The following is a 21,505-nucleotide window of genomic DNA, read 5'->3' on the forward strand; positions in this document are numbered from 1 at the left end:
CTACCACTGCGATACAGACGCTACACTTCAACTGCAATACAGACACTACCACTACAATACAGACAATAAACTACCACTGCAATACAGACACTACACTTCAACTGCAATACAGACACAACACTACAATACACTACACTACAATACACTACAATAAATGCAATACAGACACTACCACTACAATACAGACACTACCACTACAATACACTACACTACAATACACTACAATAAATGCAATACAGACACTACCACTACAATAAATGCACTACACTACCACTACAATACAGACACTACACTACCACTACAATACAGACACTACACTACCACTAAAGTACAGACACTACACTACCACTACAATAGACACTACAATTCCACTAAAATACAGACACTACCAATACAATACAGACACTACCACTACAATACAGACACTACACTACCACTACAATACAGACACTACACTACAATACAAACACGACACTACCGCTACAATACAGACACTACCACTACAATACAGACACTACCACTACAATACAGACACTACACTACCACTACATAAGACACTACACTACCACTAAAATACAGACACTACCACTACAATACAGACACTACCACTACAATACAGACACTACCACTACAATACAGACACTACCACTACAATACAGACACTACACTACCACTAAAATACAGACACAACCACTACAATACAGACACTACCACTACAATACAGACACTACCACTACAATACAGACACTACAACTACAATACAGACAAAACCACTACTAAACAGACACTACAAACACAATACAGACACTACCACTACAATACAGACATTACCAATACAATACAGACAATACCACTACTAAACAGACACTACAACAACAATACAGACACTACCACTACAATAGACACTACCACTACAATGCAGACACTACCACTACAATGCAGACACTACCACAACAATACAGACACTACACTACCACTACAATACAGACACTACACTACCACTGCAATACAGACACTACACTACCACTGCAAAACAGACACTAACCTACAATACAGACACTACCATTAAAATACAGACACTACACTACAATACAAACATTACCACTACAATACAGACACTACCACGATAATACAGACACTACCACTACAATACAGACACTACCACTACAATACAGACACTACCACTACAATACAGACACTACACTACCACTACAATACAGACAATAAACTACCAATACCTCTACAATACAGACACTACACTACCACTACAATACAGACACTACACTACCACTGCAATACAGACACTACACTTCAACTGCAATACAGACACTACCACTACAATACAGACACTACACTACCACTATCAAATTTATTTATATAGTCCTTCGTACATCAGCAGATATCTCAAAGTGCTGTACAGAAACCCAGCCTAAAACCCCAAATGGCAAGCAATGCAGGTGTAGAAGCACGGTGGCTAGGAAAAACTCCCTAGAAAGGCCAAAACCTAGGAAGAAACCTAGAGAGGAACCAGGCTATGTGGGGTGGTCAGTCCTCTTCTGGCTGTGCCGGGTGGAGATTATAACAGAACATGGCCAATATGTTCAAATGTTCATAAATTACCGGCATGGTCCAATAATAATAAGGCAGAACAGTTGAAACTGGAGCAGCAGCACGGCCAGGTGAACTGGGGACAGCAAGGAGTCATCATGTCAGGTAGTCTTGAGGCATGGTCCTAGGGCTTAGGTCCTCCGAGAGAGAGAGAGAAAGGAAGAGAGAATTAGAGAGAGCACACTTAAATTCACACAGGACACCGAATAGTACAGGAGAAGTACTCCAGATATAACAAACTGACCCTAGCCCCCCGACACATAAACTACTGGTAGCATAAATACTGGAGGCTGAGACAGGAGGGGTCAGGAGACACTGCGGCCCCATCCGAGGACACCCCCGGACATGGCCAAACAGGAAGGATATAACCCCACCCACTTTGCCAAAGCACAGCCCCCACTCCACTAGAGGGATATCTTCAATATCAACTTACCATCCTGAGACAAGGCACTACAATACAGAATACTACACTACCAATACAATACAGACACTACACTACAATACAGACATTACCACTACAATACAGACACTGCCACATAATACAGACACTACCACGACAATACAGACATGACAACTACAATACAGACACTACCACTACAATACAGACACTACCACGACAATACAGACACTACACTACCACAACAATGCTGACACTACACTGCCACTGCAATACAGACACTACACTGCCACTGCAATACAGACACTACACTGCCACTGCAATACAGACACTACCACTACAATACAGACACTACACCTCCACTACAATACAGACACTACCACTACAATACAGACACTACCACTACAATACAGACACTACCACTACAATACAGACACTACCACTACAATACAGACACTACACACCACTAAAATACAGACACTACACTACAATACAGACATTACCACTACAATACAGACACTACCACTACAACACAGACACTACACTACCACTACAATACAGACACTACCACTACAATACAGACACTACACTACCACTGCAAAAGGACTCGACACTTCAACTGCAATACAGACACTACACTACAAAACAGACACTACCGCTACAATACAGACACTACACTACAATACAGACACGACACTTCCACTACAATGCAGACACTACCACTACAATACAGATACTACACTTCCACTGCAATACAGACACTACCGCTACAATCCAGACACTACAACTATAATACGGAAACTACCACACCATTACAGACATTAGCACTATACTACAGACACTCCACTACCACTACAATACAGACACTACCACTACAATACAGACACTACCACTACAATACAGACACTCCACTACAATACAGACAATACCATTACAATACAGACACTACACTACAATACAGACACGACACTTCCACTGCAATACAGACACTACCGCTACAACACAGACACTGCAACTATAATACAGACACTACCACTACATCACAGACATTAGCACTATACGACAGAGACTACACTACCACTACAATACAGACACTACCACTATAATAATGACACTACACTACCACTACAACACAGACGCTACACTACCAATACAATAGACACTACACTATCACTAAAATACCGACACTAACACTAAAATATAGATACTACCACTAAAATACAGACACTACCACAACCACGGCAATACAGACACTACACTACACTACCACTGCAATACAGACACTGCAATACAGACACTACCACTACAATACAGACACTACCACTACAATACAGACACTACCACTACAAAACAGACACTACCACTATAATACAGACACTACCACTACAATACAGACCCCACCACTACAATACAGACACTACCACAACAATACAGACACTACCACAACAATACAGACACTACCACAACAATACACACACTACCACTACAATACAGACACTACCACTACAATACAGACACTACCACTACAATACAGACACTACCACTGCAATACAGACACTACCACTGCAATACAGACACAACCACTAAAATACAGACACTACCACTACAATACAGACACGGCAATTCCACTACAAGACACGGCAATTCCACTACAATACAGACACTACCACTACAATACAGACACTACCACTACTATACACACACTACCACAACAATACAGACACTACCACTACAATACAGACACTACCACTACAATTAAGACACTACCACTACAATACAGACACTACACTGCCACTACAATACAGACACTACCACTACAATACAGAAACTAAACTACTACTGCAATACAGACACTACACTTCAACTGCAATACAGACACTGCACTACAATACAGACACAACCACTACAATACAGACACTATCACTACAATACAGACACTACCACTACAATACAGACACTACCACTACAAAACAAACACTACCACAACAATACAGACACTACCACTACAATACAGAAACTACACTACCACTACAATACAGACACTACACCACCACTACAATACATACACTACACTACAATACAGACACGACACTGCCACTACAATACAGACACTACCACTACAATACAGAAACTAAACTACTACTGCAATACAGACACTACACTTCAACTGCAATACAGACACTGCACTACATTACAGACACAACCACTACAATACAGACACTACCACTACAATACAGACACTACCACTACAAAACAAACACTACCACAACAATACAGACACTACCACTACAATACAGAAACTACACTACCACTACAATACAGACACTACACCACCACTACAATACATACACTACACTACAATACAGACACGACACTACCACTACAATACAGACACTACACTACCACTACAGAAGACACTACACTGCCACTAAAATAAAGTCACTACCACTACAATACAGACACTACCACTACAATACAGACACTACAACTATAATACAACTGCTCTACAGACACTACCACTGCAATATAATACAGACACTACCACTACAATACAGACACTACCACTACAATTAAGACACTACCACTACAATACAGAAACTACACTACCACTACAATACAGACACTACACCACCACTACAATACATACACTACACTACAATACAGACACGACACTACCACTACAATACAGACACTACACTACCACTACAGAAGACACTACACTGCCACTAAAATAAAGTCACTACCACTACAATACAGACACTACCACTACAATACAGACACTACAACTATAATACAACTGCTCTACAGACACTACCACTGCAATATAATACAGACACTACCACTACATTACAGACACTTCCACTACAATACAGACATTACCACTACAATACAGACACTACCACAACAATACAGACACTACCACTACAATACAGACACTACACTACCACTACAATACAGACACTACACTACCACTATAATACAGACACTACACTACCACTATAAAACAGACACTACCACTACAATACAGACATTACCACTACAATACAGACACTACCACTACATTACAGACACTACCACTACAATACAGACATTACCACTACATTACAGACACTTCCACTACAATATAGACACTACCGCTACAATACAGCTATTGTTTCCCTGAACCCTAATCCTCCTCTCCCTTTCCTCTCTCTCTCTCTGCAGACATAGCGGTAGTTGATATGAGTGATGTGTTCCGGCAGCCGTCGTTGTTTTACCATCTGGGTGTCAGAGAGAGCTTCGACATGGCCAACAATGTTATCCTGTACCATGACACTGACCCCGACACCGCTTTGTCACTGAAGGTACACACAAACACAGCGGAATCCAAGCTGGGTAGATACAGATGCCATATTTCAATTCCTCCTGTTGCTGCAGAAAGGCAAAGACTTCTAAAACTTGTAATTTCCACTTTAAAATATCACACTTTATTTGCCCTACCTGAAAATTGCATCAACCCCAACAAAAAAAGAATTGTTCAGAAGGGGATTATTTTCTTGCTCTGTGAAACTGGCTCAAATTAAGATACGGCACCTGTAGGGTGAGTTGGCTGTGAGGTCATAGATGGCATTCCATCCTCTGAACAACATAGCGGACTGGGTTTATTTACAGCCCAGTGTGTGTTCTTTGTCTGTGTGTTTGTCTGTGTGTGTGTCTGTTGTTCGTTGTTCTGCTGCGTGTGTGTGCTTTAGCCACAGTTGCAGTGGACTAGGTGTCAGGCAGCTATTTCCACAGTGATAAAAAGGAATGTTGTTGTAACTGAAGTAAGTGTAGGGACCCTTAATGCCAAACAGCACAACTCAACAGATAGTGTGTTGTAGTAGTGTGCAGTCTAACTCTCTCAAATTTATTCTTACAATTATTTCTCTCTTTTGTAGGACATGGTGGCACAGAAAAACACTGTAAGTACCTGCATGAGTACTAAAATACTTCTTCATCTTTAGCCTCTGAACTTTCTCTCTATCTCTGTGTTGTTGTTGTTGTGTTGTTCACTCTGTGTGTCTGTGGAGAAGGCGTCTAGAACACAGACATTAGGGTTCCCCTGGGTTCAGCTCCCTCCAGAGTACAGAGGCTCTGGATTACGCAACAAAGTAGGTACTGCTACAAATTACCCTGAGAGTCTCCTCCGGTTTAACACATGCCTTTGCCATAGAGGGGGGCAGAGTCTCTAGCAACTTAACTCTAACCTCTGATCCAGCTCAACTTAACTCTAACCTCTGATCCAGCTCACCTTAACTCTAACCTCTGATCCAGCTCACCTTAACTCTAACCTCTGATCCAGCTCACCTTAACTCTAACCTCTGATCCAGCTCACCTTAACTCTAACCTCTGACCCAGCTCACCTTAACTCTAACCTCTGACCCAGCTCACCTTAACTCTAACCTCCGACCCAGCTCACCTTAACTCTAACCTCTGACCCAGCTCACCTTAACTCTAACCTCCGACCCAGCTCACCTTAACTCTAACCTCTGACCCAGCTCACCTTAACTCTAACCTCCGACCCAGCTCACCTTAACTCTAACCTCTGATCCAGCTCACCTTAACTCTAACCTCTGATCCAGCTCACCTTAACTCTAACCTCCGACCCAGCTCACCTTAACTCTAACCTCTGACCCAGCTCACCTTAACTCTAACCTCCGACCCAGCTCACCTTAACTCTAACCTCTGATCCAGCTCACCTTAACTCTAACCTCCGACCCAGCTCACCTTAACTCTAACCTCCGACCCAGCTCACCTTAGCTCTAACCTCTGACCTTGTTCTCCCTAACCTCTGACCCTGCTCTCCCTAACCTCTGACCCTGCTCACCTTAACTCTAACCTCTGACCTTGCTCTCCCTAACCTTTGACCCTGCTCACCTTAACCTCCGACCCTGCTCACCTTAACTCTAACCTCTGACCCAGCTCACCTTAACTCTAACCATTGACCCTGCTCACCCTAACCTCTGACCCTGCTCTCCCTAACCTCTGACCCTGCTCGCCTTAACCTCTGACCTTGCTCACCAGAGTCTGTGTGTGTGTGACCTTACTCACCTCACCTTAGTATCTGCCCCCTAGAAGTGTGTTGGGATGAGAAGGCACGATGACCTGTGTGTGTATGAAGTGCATACCAGAGATATTTATCTCATTCTAAATACATGGCTCTGGAGTATTGTGTTGCACTCTATGAGAGAGTAGTTTATGTGGTTGGGACACAAATACCTGCTTCTTGATTTCAGTGCTGTTGGACTGACTTGTTGTGAACATGTTCAGAGTTTTCCCTTCATCAAGCTGAGCTGTGTGTGTGTGTGTGTGTGTGTGTGTGTGTGTGTGTGTGTGTGTGTGTGTGTGTGTGTGTGTGTGTGTGTGTGTGTGTGTGTGTGTGTGTGTGTACAGTGCCTTGCGAAAGTATTCGGCCCCCTTGAACTTTGCGACCTTTTGCCACATTTCAGGCTTCAAACATAAAGATATAAAACTGTATTTTTTTGTGAAGAATCAACAACAAGTGGGACACAATCATGAAGTGGAATGACATTTATTGGATATTTCAAACTTTTTTAACAAATCAATAACTGAAAAATTGGGCGTGCAAAATTATTCAGCCCCCTTAAGTTAATACTTTGTAGCGCCACCTTTTGCTGCGATTACAGCTGTAAGTCGCTTGGGGTATGTCTCTATCAGTTTTGCACATCGAGAGACTGACATTTTTTCCCATTCCTCCTTGCAAAACAGCTCGAGCTCAGTGAGGTTGGATGGAGAGCATTTGTGAACAGCAGTTTTCAGTTCTTTCCACAGATTCTCGATTGGATTCAGGTCTGGACTTTGACTTGGCCATTCTAACACCTGGATATGTTTATTTTTGAACCATTCCATTGTAGATTTTGCTTTATGTTTTAGATCATTGTCTTGTTGGAAGACAAATCTCCGTCCCAGTCTCAGGTCTTTTGCAGACTCCATCAGGTTTTCTTCCAGAATGGTCCTGTATTTGGCTCCATCCATCTTCCCATCAATTTTAACCATCTTCCCTGTCCCTGCTGAAGAAAAGCAGGCGCTTTTAACGGACCTCTGAGACTATCACAGTGCAGGTGCATTTATACGGAGACTTGATTACATACAGGTGGATTGTATTTATCATCATTAGTCATTTAGGTCAACATTGGATCATTCAGAGATCCTCACTGAACTTCTGGAGAGAGTTTGCTGCACTGAAAGTAAAGGGGCTGAATAATTTTGCACGCCCAATTTCTCAGTTTTTGATTTGTTAAAAAAGTTTGAAATATCCAATAAATGTCGTTCCACTTCATGATTGTGTCCCACTTGTTGATTCTTCACAAAAAAAATACAGTTTTATATCTTTATGTTTGAAGCCTGAAATGTGGCAAAAGGTTGCAAAGTTCAAGGGGGCCGAATACTTTCGCAAGGCACTGTATGTGTGTATATGTGTGTGTGTGTGTGTGTGAGAGAGAGAGAGAGACTGTAAACCCCAGATTAAATTTGTAATTTGGGAACGATCCCTGTAAAAAGCACTGGCTCTGACTCCCATCCAAACAGCTACCCGATCTCCAATACACACATAACATCTGAACTTCAACCTTTATGGTGACGATGTGGCGGAGCACGGGCATGTGACTGCCATCACTGTGGAATCATGGGATATGACCTGCTCTCCAGAGTGTTAACGAGGCTAACAGCTGATGACCAAATCAACCTTTCTTGAAAACCTGATATTCATTTCAACAAGACTAACCTGTTTAAATAAAGGTTAAGTAAAAAAATGGACCTCCAAATCTACTGACCCTCTTTCTTCCCTTTCTATATCTGTATCTCTCCCTACCACCCCCTTTCTACATCTCTATCTCTTCCTTCCACCCCCTTTCTATATCTCTATCTCTCCCTACCACCCCCTTTCTATATCTCTCTCTTCCTTCCACCCCCTTTCTATATCTATATCTCTCACTACCACCCCCTTTCTATATCTCTATCTCTCCCTACCACCCCCTTTCTATATCTCTATCTCTCCCTACCACCCCCTTTCTATATCTCTATCTCTCCCTACCACCCCCTTTCTATATCTCTATCTCTCCCTACCACCCCCTTTCTATATCTATATCTCTCACTACCACCCCCTTTCTATATCTCTATCTCTTCCTACCACCCCCTTTCTATATCTCTATCTCTCCCTACCACCCCCTTTCTATATCTCTATCTCTTCCTACCACCCCCTTTCTATATCTCTCCCTACTACCCCCTTTCTATATATCTATCTCTCCCTACCACCCCCTTTCTATATCTCTATCTCTTCCTACCACCCCCTTTCTATATCTCTCCCTACCACCCCCTTTCTATATCTCTATATCTCCCTACCACCCCCTTTCTATATCTCTATCTCTCCCTACTCCCCTCCTTTCTCCCTATGCCCCCTCCCTCCTTCCCTCTTTCTATATCTCTATCTCTCCCTACCACCCCCTTTCTATATCTTTATCTCTCCCTACCACCCCCTTTCTATATCTCTATCTCTCCCTACCACCCCCTTTCTATATCTATATCTCTCCCTACCACCCCCTTTCTATATCTCTATCTCTCCCTACCACCCCCTTTCTATATCTATATCTCTCGCTACCACCCCCTTTCTATATCTATATCTCTTCCTACCACCCCCTTTATATGTCTCTATCTCTCCCTACCACCCCCTTTCTATATCTCTATCTCTCCCTACCACCCCCTTTCTATATCTCTATCTCTCCCTACCACCCCTTTCTATATCTCTATCTCTCCCTACCAACCCCTTTCTATATCTATATATCTTCCTATCACCCCCTTTCTATATCTCTATCTCTCCCTACCACCACCTTTCTAAATCTATATCTCTCCCTACCCCCCTCCTTTCTCCCTATGCCCCCTCCCTCCTTCCCTCTTTCAATATCTCTATCTCTCCCTACCACCCCCTTTCTATATCTTTATCTCTCTCTACCACCCCCTTTCTATATCTCTATCTCTACCTACCACCCCCTTTCTATATCTATATCTCTATCTCTCCCTACCACCCCCTTTCTATATCTATATCTCTCTCTTCCTACCACCCCCTTTCTATATCTATCTCTCCCTACCACCCCCTTTCTATATCTCTATCTCTCCCTACCACCCCCTTTCTATATCTCTATCTCTTCCTACCACCCCCTTTCTATATCTATCTCTATCTCTCCCTACCACCCCCTTTCTATATCTATATCTCTATCTCTCCCTACCACCCCCTTTCTATATCTCTATTTTTCCCTACCACCCCCTTTCTATATCTCTATCTCTTCCTACCACCCCCTTTCTATATCTCTCCCTACCACCCCCTTTCTATATCTGTATCTCTCCCGACCACCCCCTTTCTATATCTCTATCTCTTCCTACCACCCCCTTTCTATGTCTCTATCTCTCCCTACCACCCCCTTTCTATATCTCTATCTCTCCCTACCACCCCCTTTCTATATCTCTATCTCTCCCTACTCCCCTCCTTTCTCCCTATGCCCCCTCCCTCCTTCCCTCTTTCTATATCTCTATCTCTCCCTACCACCCCCTTTCTATATCTTTATCTCTCCCTACCACCCCCTTTCTATATCTCTATCTCTCCCTACCACCCCCTTTCTATATCTATATCTCTCCCTACCACCCCCTTTCTATATCTCTATCTCTCCCTACCACCCCCTTTCTATATCTATATCTCTCGCTACCACCCCCTTTCTATATCTATATCTCTTCCTACCACCCCCTTTATATGTCTCTATCTCTCCCTACCACCCCCTTTCTATATCTCTATCTCTCCCTACCACCCCCTTTCTATATCTCTATCTCTCCCTACCACCCCTTTCTATATCTCTATCTCTCCCTACCAACCCCTTTCTATATCTATATATCTTCCTATCACCCCCTTTCTATATCTCTATCTCTCCCTACCACCACCTTTCTAAATCTATATCTCTCCCTACCCCCCTCCTTTCTCCCTATGCCCCCTCCCTCCTTCCCTCTTTCAATATCTCTATCTCTCCCTACCACCCCCTTTCTATATCTTTATCTCTCTCTACCACCCCCTTTCTATATCTCTATCTCTACCTACCACCCCCTTTCTATATCTATATCTCTCCCTACCACCCCCTTTCTATATCTATATGTCTTCCTACCACCCCCTTTCTATGTCTCTATCTCTCCCTACCACCCCCTTTCTATATCTCTATCTCTCCCTACCACCCCCTTTCTATATCTCTATCTCTTCCTACCACCCCCTTTCTATATCTATCTCTATCTCTCCCTACCACCCCCTTTCTATATCTATATCTCTATCTCTCCCTACCACCCCCTTTCTATATCTCTATTTTTCCCTACCACCCCCTTTCTATATCTCTCCCTACCACCCCCTTTCTATATCTGTATCTCTCCCGACCACCCCCTTTCTATATCTCTATCTCTTCCTACCACCCCCTTTCTATGTCTCTATCTCTCCCTACCACCCCCTTTCTATATCTCTATCTCTCCCTACCACCCCCTTTCTATATCTCTATCTCTCCCTACCACCCCTTTCTATATCTCTATCTCTCCCTACCACCCCCTTTCTATATCTATATCTCTCCCTACCCCCCTCCTTTCTCCCTATGCCCCTTCCCTCTTTCTATATCTCTATCTCTCCCTACCACCCCCTTTCTATATCTTTATCTCTTCCTACCACCCCCTTTCTATATCTATATCTCTATCTCTCCCTACCACCCCCTTTCTATATCTATATCTCTATCTCTTCCTACCACCCCCTTTCTATATCTCTATCTCTCCCTACCACCCCCTTTCTATATCTCTATTTCTCCCTACCACCCCCTTTCTATATCTCTATCTCTTCCTACCACCCCCTTTCTATATCTCTATCTCTCCCTACCCCCCTCCTTTCTCCCTATGCCCCCTCCCTCCTTCCCTCTTTCTATATCTATATCTCTCCCTACCACCCCCTTTCTATATCTCTATCTCTCCCTACCACCCCCTTACTATATCTCTATCTCTCCCTACCACCCCCTTTCTATATCTCTATCTCTTCCTACCACCCCCTTTCTATATATCTATCTCTCCCTACCACCCCCTTTCTATATCTCTCCCTACCACCCCCTTTCTATATCTCTATCTCTCCCTACCCCCCTCCTTTCTCCCTATGCCCCCTCCCTCCTTCCCTCTTTCTATATCTCTATCTCTCCCTACCACCCCCTTTCTATATCTATATCTCTATCTCTCCCTACCACCCCCTTTCTATATCTATATCTCTCTCTTCCTACCACCCCCTTTCTATATCTATCTCTCCCTACCACCCCCTTTCTATATCTCTATTTCTCCCTACCACCCCCTTTCTATATCTCTATCTCTTCCTACCACCCCCGTTCTATATCTCTATCTCTCCCTACCCCCTCCTTTCTCCCTATGCCCCCTCCCTCCTTCCCTCTTTCTATATCTATATCTCTCCCTACCACCCCCTTTCTATATCTCTATCTCTCCCTACCACCCCCTTTCTATATCTCTATCTCTTCCTACCACCCCCTTTCTATATATCTATCTCTCCCTACCACCCCCTTTCTATATCCATATCTCTCCCTACCACCCCCTTTCTATATCTCTCCCTACCACCCCCTTTCTATATCTCTATCTCTCCCTACCCCCCTCCTTTCTCCCTATGCCCCCTCCCTCCTTCCCTCTTTCTATATCTCTATCTCTCCCTACCACCCCCTTTCTATATCTCTATCTCTTCCTACCACCCCCTTTCTATATCTCTATCTCTTCCTACCACCCCCTTCTATATCTCTATCTCTCCCTACCACCCCTTTCTATATCTATATCTCTCCCTACCACCCACTTTCTATATCTCTCCCTACCACCCCCTTTCTATATCTCTATCTCTCCCTACCCCCCCTTTCTATATCTCTATCTCTCCCTACCCCCCTCCTTTCTCCCTATGCCCCCTCCCTCCTTCCCTCTTTCTTTCTGTCTCCAGGCGTCCAGTGGTAACTACTACTTCATCCCTTATGTGCTGACTCCTAACCATGAGTATATGTGTTGTGAGAGCGATGCCCAGAGGAGGGCCAGTGAATACATGCAGCCCAGCTGGGACAGCCTGCTGAGTCCTCTCTGTCTGCCACTCACCGACCGCTTCACCTCACTGCTCAAGGACATCCACGTCACTTCCTGGTAACACACACACAGACACAGACATGCATGCACGCGCATACACACACACACACACACACTATTAAACATGATGGAAAGAAGGGCTACTGACCCAAGTTGAACTGGAAATGTAACATAAGACCAAGAGAGAATCCACGCTGGTCTCAGGGCTGGGGCAGAAGAGTCTCAGGGCTGGGGTAGAAGAGTCTCAGGGCTGGGGCAGAAGAGTCTCAGGGCTGGGGTAGAAGAGTCTCAGGGCTGGGACAGAAGAGTCAGGGCTGGGGTAGAAGAGTCTCAGGGCTGGGGTAGAAGAGTCTCAGGGCTGGGGCAGAAGAGTCTCAGGGCTTGGGCGGAAGAGTCTCAGGGCTGGGGCGGAAGAGTCTCAGGGCTGGGGCGGAAGAGTCTTAGGGCTGGGGCGGAAGAGTCTCAGGGCTGGGGCAGAAGAGTCTCAGGGCTGGGCAGAATAGTCTCAGGGCTGGGGCAGAAGAGTCTCAGGGCTGGGGTAGAAGAGTCTCAGGGCTGGGGTAGAAGAGTCTCAGGGCTGGGGTAGAAGAGTCTCAGGGCTGGGGTAGAAGAGTCTCAGGGCTGGGGCAGAAGAGTCTCAGGGCTGGGGTAGAAGAGTCTCAGGGCTGGGGCAGAAGAGTCTCAGGGCTGGGGAGGACAGGAGCAGCACTGGAGGCAGGACAGGAGATGGGCCAGAGGTGGGTGGGGCAACATCTGACTGGTAGGAGAGGTGGGAGCATTACAGAAATCAAGTCTCTCCCCCCTTTTTCTCTCTCCCACCCCCTCTCTCTCTCCCCCACCCCCCTCTTTCTCTCTCTCTCCCCTCCCTCTCTCCCCTGCTCTCCCCTGCTCTCTCTCTAACCCCCCTCTCTCACCTCTCTCTCCCCCCTCTTTCTCTTTCCCACGCCCTCTCTCTCTCTTCCCCTCCCTCTCTTTCCCGCTCTCTCTCTTCCCCATCTCTCTCCCCCGCTCTTTCTTTCTCTCTCTCACTCCCCTCCCCCCCTCCCCCGCGTTCTCTCTCTCCCCCTCTCTCCCCTCTCTCTCTGTAGTGCCTCATTTAAGGACACTCTGCTGAATGACATCAGGAAGGCCCGTGATAAGTACCAGGGGGAGGAGCTAGCCAAGGAGCTGTCTCGTATCAAACTGCGCATCGACAACACAGAGGTCCTAACACAGGACATCGTCATGAACCTGCTGTTCTCATACAGAGACATACAGGACTATGATGCCATGGTGAAACTGGTCCAGACTCTGGAGATGCTGCCTACCTGTGACCTGGCCACACAGCCCATGATACAGTTCCACTACGCTTTCGCTCTCAACAGGTAACGCACGCACGCACACACACACACACACACACACACACACATGCACACACGAGCGCACGCACAGACACACACACACGCACACCTTGCAGTGTCTGAACCTCCGTGTAGATAGGTAGGTCTGTAATATGGTGTATGGCTGCTCCAGAATGTTTCATGATTAACGTCATTATTATCACTATTCACACACACACACACACACACACACACACACACACACACACACACACACACACCTTGCAGTGTCTGAACCTCCATGTAGATAGGTAGGTCTGTAATATGGTGTTCAGCTGCTCCAGAATGTTTCATGATTAACGTCATTGTTATCGTTATTGTCATTTTTTCACACACACAAACTCAAACACATACACGTACACACACACAAACTCAAACGCATACACGTACACACACACAAACTCAAACGCATACACGTACACACACACAAACTCAAACGCATACACGTACACACACACACAAACTTAAACACATACACGTACACACACACGGCTGGTGAGCCTGAAAGGGGAACCGAAGCACTAGGTTCTAGACCGCCAAATAGCTCTAACTGTAAACCACCATGCTTTTGTTTTTATTACATCACTGACTAGACAGAAACATTATGGAGTTGTGATTTATAATGGCCTTTTAATGCTCGTTGCTCAAGTGGTTTGCAGGTCATTTAAACTCTGTAAACTCTTTGGGATCTTGTTCTTCACAGCAGGCCTACTGATCTCTGCCTGTCTGCTACATCCTGTCAGTACAACAATGTGTCTTCATCATCTCCACCAAATGTGATCACAGCATTGCGCTCTCTCTCGTTTCAAACATTTTGGCCTAGCTGTATTTTACAGTCAGCAAGCAAGAGCAAGTTTGCCTCTGTCATGGAATAGGATAGCAGTAAAAAACAACAAGTGACCAACAACTTCTAGACTCATTTTTCCTGGGACTCAACAAGAGTTTAGGAACAGCTGAAAGGCCAGCGGAGGTGCGTTATTGCGCAAGAGAACAGTGAAGATAGATAGTCTAAAGATGTACCTATTTGGAAGCCCACTAGATATGGAGACCGCCATCCACAGGCAAGAGCCAGTTAAAGGCCCATGCAGACATAGCCTTCTGTAGCTATAGCCTACTGCAATAACCATTGTTTACTTTGAAGTTTAACAAGGCTTAGCTATGTGACACAATGGACATCAAGGGTTCAATGCAAATACAGCTTTAGCTTCATATCGGTACGTGAAAGCTGCTCGTTAACATGGAAATATTACTGGCGGTTCCCAGTCCCAAATTAGCATTCATTATATGATCATAGGGTTCAAAAATCTAAATGTTGAAAGTAGGAATGTTTATCTGACAAACACCCAGACCATCTATGTGGGGTTTGTATAGATTGTTTGTATAGCTTGTAAAACCTTTGCATTCCCCTTGGAGATTGGATTAGCAAACAGGGGTGGTCCTCGTGGGCTGCAGTGTGTGCTGCCTTTCTTATTTTTAACTGGAGACTGAACTCTTGTTTATATAGGAGGAACAGCCCGGGGGACAGAGAGCAGGCTCTAGGTGTGATGTTACAGGTGTTACGGTCATGTGACCACCCGGCTCCAGACATGTTCTGCCTGTGTGGACGGATCTACAAGGACATCTTTCTCGATTCTGACTGTAAAGACACCAAGAACAGAGACAACGCCATCCAGTGGTGAGACAAACACACACAGACACAATCAACGCATCCACAAGTTTACCACGACTGAAGCCCAGGGGCCCAAGTGAGCAAACAGGCGGCACTGAGGCACTGTCTCCAAGAAGGGAGCCAAGTAGGCTGTAAATGATCAAAATAAAATTCCTCCCCCTCTCCCCGTCTGTCTTTCTCTCTCTAGGTATAGGAAAGGTTTTGAGCTCCAGCCAACTCTCTACTCTGGTATCAATCTGGCTATTCTGCTCATTGTTGCTGGACAACAGTTTGAGAGTTCCATCGAGCTGAGGAAGATAGGTAAGAACTCTACAGTACACCCTTAAATCCTGCACCGAACCCCTAAACCACTGGGGTTCTCCAAGGATCAATACTCACTTCCCTGTTGTTTAGACTCTCTCTTCATCTCTCTTTCTCTCTCTCTTTCTATCTCTCACTCACTCTCTCAATTCAATTCAAGAGGCTTTAATGGCATGGGAAACATGTTTACATAGCCAAAGCAAGTGAAATAGATAATAAATAAAAGTGAAATATACAATAAAAAAACTCTCTCCTTCTAACCTCTCTCCCCCTCCCAGGTGTAAGGTTAAACAGTCTCCTGGGTCGTAAGGGCTCATTAGAGAAGATGAATAACTACTGGGATGTCGGTCAGTTCTTCACCGTTAGCATGTTGGCTAACGACATCCCAAAAGCTACGCAGGCCGCAGAGAAACTCTTCAAACTCAAACCACCCATCTGGTAAACACACACACTCTCTCCCTCTACCTCTCTTTCTCTCCCTTTTTGTCTTTCTCTCTCTCCATCCCTCTACCTCTCTTTCTCTCCCTCTGTCTTTCTCCCTCTCCATCCCTCTACCTCTCTTTCTCTCCCTCTTTGTCTTTCTCCCTCTCCATCCCTCTACCTCTCTTTCTCTCATTCTTTGTCTTTCTCCCTCTCCATCCCTCTACCTCACTTTCTCTCCCTCTGTCTTTCTCCCTCTCCATATCTCTACCTCTCTTTCTCTCATTCTTTCTTTCTACCTCTCCATCCCTCTACCTCTCCTTCTCTCCCTCTTTGTCGTTCTCCCTCTCCATCCCTCTACCTCTCCTTCGCTCCCTCCTCTGTGTGTTAGTTGTGTGTTTATAGTAAAATATTTTAAAAAGAAGGTCCATTTATTCAATTCATTAACATCTCTTTCTCTCTCCTAGGTACTTGCGATCTGTGGTTCAGAACCTGCAGTTGATCCAGAGATTTAAGAAGACAACAGTAGAACACTCTCCCCAGAGAGAGAGGCTCAACTTCTGGATGGACATCATCGTAGAGGCCACTAGAGGAAAAAGCAACGGACTGCGCTTCCCGGTACACAAACACACACGTGCACACGTGCACGCACACACACACACACACACACACACACACACACTCATACACTCATACACACACCTTTTCTCTCACTGTGTGTGTGTGTAGGTGTTGATCCTAGAGCCTACTAAGGTCTACCAGCCCTCATATGTTTCCATCAACAGCGAGGCGGAGGAGAAGAACGTCTCCATCTGGCACGTCTCCCCTGCTGAAACGGTCAGAACTCCTCTCCTCCTACCCTCTCCCTCTCATCCTCTCCTGATCCTCCTCTACACTCCTCCTCTATCCTGTGTGTTAACCGACCTCGACCTCTGACCTCTCTGTCCATGTCTAGAAAGGGATCCATGAGTGGAACTTCACTGCAACATCCATCAAAGGAATCAGGTATGTGTGTTTATGGTTTTCATGTTCTTGCTCATGTTAACATTAGTGTTTATATGTGGCATGCTTTAAAAACAACCCTCCCCTTCCTGTCTCCCCCTCCTCTCTCCTCAGTATCTCTAAGTTTGATGAGCGCTGTTGTTTCCTGTATGTTCACGACAACTCAGACGACTTCCAGATCTACTTCTCTACTGAAGACCAGTGTGGCCGGTCAGGATCACACCCCAGTCCCATTCTCACTGACAGACATCATACATTCAGCTCAGGTATGTCTTGTTTCTATGTCTGTTGTATTGACACTTTCTCTGGTCTGTGTGTAGGTTCTGTTCCATGGTGAAGGAGATGATTTCTGATGGAACAGGAAATGCAGTGGAGCTGGAGGGAGATGGAGACGGAGACACACTGGAGGTCAGTGTTTGTTATATTTGGGTGTGTGGGTGTGTGGAATATGTGTTCCACAATGATCTGTGCTTACCTCTCACTCTATGGTTCAGTACGAGTGAGTGCATATAAATAGGTGTGTGTGTGTGTGTGTTTTTATATGTGTTTTTGCACATGTGTGTGTGTGTGCTCGCGCGTGTGTTGCAGTACGAGTATGACATTAACGAGAAGGCGGACCGTGTGGTGCTGGGCCGGGGGACCTATGGAGTGGTGTACGCTGGGAGAGACATGAGCAACCAGGTCCGCATCGCCATTAAAGAGATACCAGAGAGAGACAGCAGGTCAGTGGGTGTGTTCAGCCAGGTCAGTGGGTGTGTTCAGCCAGGTCAGTGGGTTTGTTCAGCCAGGTCAGTGGGTGTGTTCAGCCAGGTCAGTGGGTGTGTTCAGCCAGGTCAGTGGGTGTGTTCAGCCAGGTCAGTGGATGTGTTCAGCCAGGTCAGTGGGTGTGTTCAGCCAGGTCAGTGGGTGTGTTCAGCCAGGTCAGTGGATGTGTTCAGCCAGGTCAGTGGGTGTGTTCAGCCAGGTCATCGTGATACAAGTCAGTATTCAACGTCCATCCATGTCTGAGGACGTCGGGAGATGACGTAGAAACCAGACACTAGAGGCAACAGTGAGCACTGTTACCTTCAAGTTGGTTTGGGTTTTGCTGGGGTGTTGTGGACGGGGATGGGAGATGGGTGGAAGCATCTGCCTCTGACTACAAAGGTTGTAAGTTTGAATCCAGTGCTAGAAAGTTGTTTTTGAAATGTTTGTTTCAAGGCTATCCCAAACCTTAAGATAACCTTAATAGTTAGTTAGTTAATGCTGAAACTTAACCTTAAACACTTTGTAATTTGACATTTGCAACAACTTCCAAATTTGACGTTTGAGAAACATGGATGAAGTTTTAATTCAGACGCGAGACTGTGAGAGCTTGTTAGTGTGTGTGCGTGCGTCTGTGTTTGTGTGTCTGTGTGTACATGTACGTAACCCTCTTCTCTGTGTGTGTTAGGTACTCCCAACCCCTTCATGAGGAGATAGCCCTGCATAAGTACCTGAAGCACAGGAACATTGTTCAGTACCTGGGCTCAGTCTCAGAGGATGGATACATCAAGATCTTCATGGAGCAAGTCCCTGGAGGTGTCTGTCTGTCTGTCTGTCTGTCTGTCTGTCTCTCTGTCTCTCTGTCTCTCTGTCTCTCTCTCTCTCTCTCTCTCTCTCTCTCTCTCCTAACCTGTATGTGCAGGCAGTTTTTATGAGATGCTGCTCTCTAAGTGTGTGTGTATAACAGGCAGCCTGTCAGCGTTGCTGCGGTCAAAGTGGGGTCCGTTGAAGGAGGCAACCATCATCTTCTACACACGACAGATCCTGGAGGGACTCCGCTATCTCCACGAGAACCAGATAGTACACCGAGACATCAAGGTAACCTTACATGGAACCCAAACAGGCTGCGCGCGTGCGCCATCGTGCATAAATATATTTTGTCCCCCCACACCAAACGCCCTCACGACACTCAGGTTAAAATATCAAAACAAACTCTGAACCAATTATATTAATTTGGGGACATGTCGAAAAGCATTAAACATTTATGGCAATTTAGCTAGATAGCTTGTACTTGCTAGCTAATTTGCCCCTATGGGGTGGCAGGGTAGCCTAGTGGTTAGAGCGTTGGGCTAGTAACCGGAAGGTTGCAAGTTCAAATCCCCGAGCTGACAAGGTACAAATCTGTCATTCTGCCCCTAAACAGGCAGTTAACCCACTGTTCCTAGGCCGTCATTGAAAATAAGAGTTTGTTCTTAACTGACTTGCCTAGTTAAATAAAGGTAAAATTCATTTACCTTTAGCTATTGCTAGCTAATTTGACCTGGGGTATAAACATTCAGTTGTTATTTACCTGAAATGCACAAGGTCCTCTACTCCGCCAATTAATCCACACATAAAGCGGTCAACCGAATCGTTTATAGTCATCTCTCCTCCTTCCAGGCATTTTCTTCTCTTGACTTTATATTGCGATTGGCAACTTCGATTTGACCTCATTCGTCTTTCAGTCACCCACGTGGGTATAACCAATGAGGAGATGGCACGTGGGTATCTGCTTCTATAAACCAATGAGGAGATGGGGGAGGCAGGACATGCAGCGTGATCTGCGTCACAAATAGAACTGACTTCTATTTTAGCCCTTGGCAACGCAGACGCTCGTTGGCGCGCGCAAGCAGTATGTGTGCAATAATTTACTAATATAGATTTCTACATTTATTTTTTTGACACGAGCGGTGTATTCCGCCTGTAACATATGTTTACATTGCCAAAGCAAGTGAAATAGATCATTAAAAAAAGATATAAACTTTAATGTATTACACTCATAATAGTTCCAAAAGAATAAAGACATTACAAATGTCATATTACGTCTATATACAGTGTTGTAATGATGTGCAAATAGTTCAAGTACAAAAGGGAAAATAAATAAACCTAATTGTAGGTTGTATTTACAATGGTGTTTGTTCTTCACTGGTTGCTCTTTTCTTGTGGCAACAGGTCACAAATATTTTTGCTGTGATTGTACCCTGTGGTATTTCACCCAGTAGATATGGGAGTTAATCAAAGTTGGATTTGTGGGTCTGTGTAATCTGAGGAAAATACAGTACGTGTCTCTAATATGGTCATACATTTGGCAGGAGGTTAGGAAGTACAGTTCAGTTTCCACCTCATTTTGTGGGCAGTGTGCACATAGCCTGTCTTCTCTTGAGAGCCATGTCTGCCTACAGCGGCCTTTCTCAATAGCAAGGCTAAGCTCACTGAGTCTGTACATAGTCAAAGCTTTCCTTAAGTTTGGGTCAGTCACATTAGTCAGGTATTCTGCCACTGTGTACTCTCTGTTTAAGGCCAAATAGCATTCTAGTTGGCTGTTTTTTTATGAATTCTTTCCAATGTGTCAAGTAATTATCTTTTTTGTTTTCTCATGTTTTGGTTGGGTCTAATTGTGGGGCTCTGTGGGGTCAGTTTGTGTTTGTGAACAGAACCCCAGGACCAACTTGTAGGTGATGGCTTTGTTATGGAAGGTTTGGGAATCGCTTCCTTTTAGGTGGTTGTAGAATTTAACGTCTCTTTTCTGGATTTTACATTGTACACAGAGGATATTTTAGCAGAATT

At 44.9% G+C, this 21,505-nt stretch overlaps 1 protein-coding gene across 6 annotated transcripts in view; it reads left to right on the forward strand.

The window, feature by feature from the left end:
- Positions 1–21,505, forward strand: part of map3k15 (mitogen-activated protein kinase kinase kinase 15) — a 106,450-nt gene that overhangs the window by 67,566 nt on the left and 17,379 nt on the right. For 4 of the 6 annotated variants that reach the window (XM_036935019.1, XM_036935024.1, XM_036935021.1 and 1 more), the window contains 16 exons: positions 5,210–5,349; positions 5,923–5,946; positions 6,058–6,135; positions 13,029–13,222; positions 14,254–14,529; positions 16,049–16,219; positions 16,401–16,513; positions 16,792–16,951; positions 17,401–17,551; positions 17,663–17,770; positions 17,889–17,938; positions 18,050–18,145; positions 18,256–18,343; positions 18,524–18,657; positions 19,368–19,495; positions 19,647–19,777. In XM_036935019.1, the coding sequence (XP_036790914.1) occupies positions 5,210–5,349; positions 5,923–5,946; positions 6,058–6,135; positions 13,029–13,222; positions 14,254–14,529; positions 16,049–16,219; positions 16,401–16,513; positions 16,792–16,951; positions 17,401–17,551; positions 17,663–17,770; positions 17,889–17,938; positions 18,050–18,145; positions 18,256–18,343; positions 18,524–18,657; positions 19,368–19,495; positions 19,647–19,777 (2,042 nt within the window). The remainder of the gene's footprint in view (positions 1–5,209; positions 5,350–5,922; positions 5,947–6,057; positions 6,136–13,028; positions 13,223–14,253; positions 14,530–16,048; positions 16,220–16,400; positions 16,514–16,791; positions 16,952–17,400; positions 17,552–17,662; positions 17,771–17,888; positions 17,939–18,049; positions 18,146–18,255; positions 18,344–18,523; positions 18,658–19,367; positions 19,496–19,646; positions 19,778–21,505) is intronic. The other 2 variants (XM_036935022.1, XM_036935023.1) reach the window with 1 other exon arrangement.

Source organism: Oncorhynchus mykiss, chromosome 11 (assembly GCF_013265735.2).
Source record: "Oncorhynchus mykiss isolate Arlee chromosome 11, USDA_OmykA_1.1, whole genome shotgun sequence".
Lineage (NCBI taxonomy): Eukaryota > Metazoa > Chordata > Actinopteri > Salmoniformes > Salmonidae > Oncorhynchus > Oncorhynchus mykiss.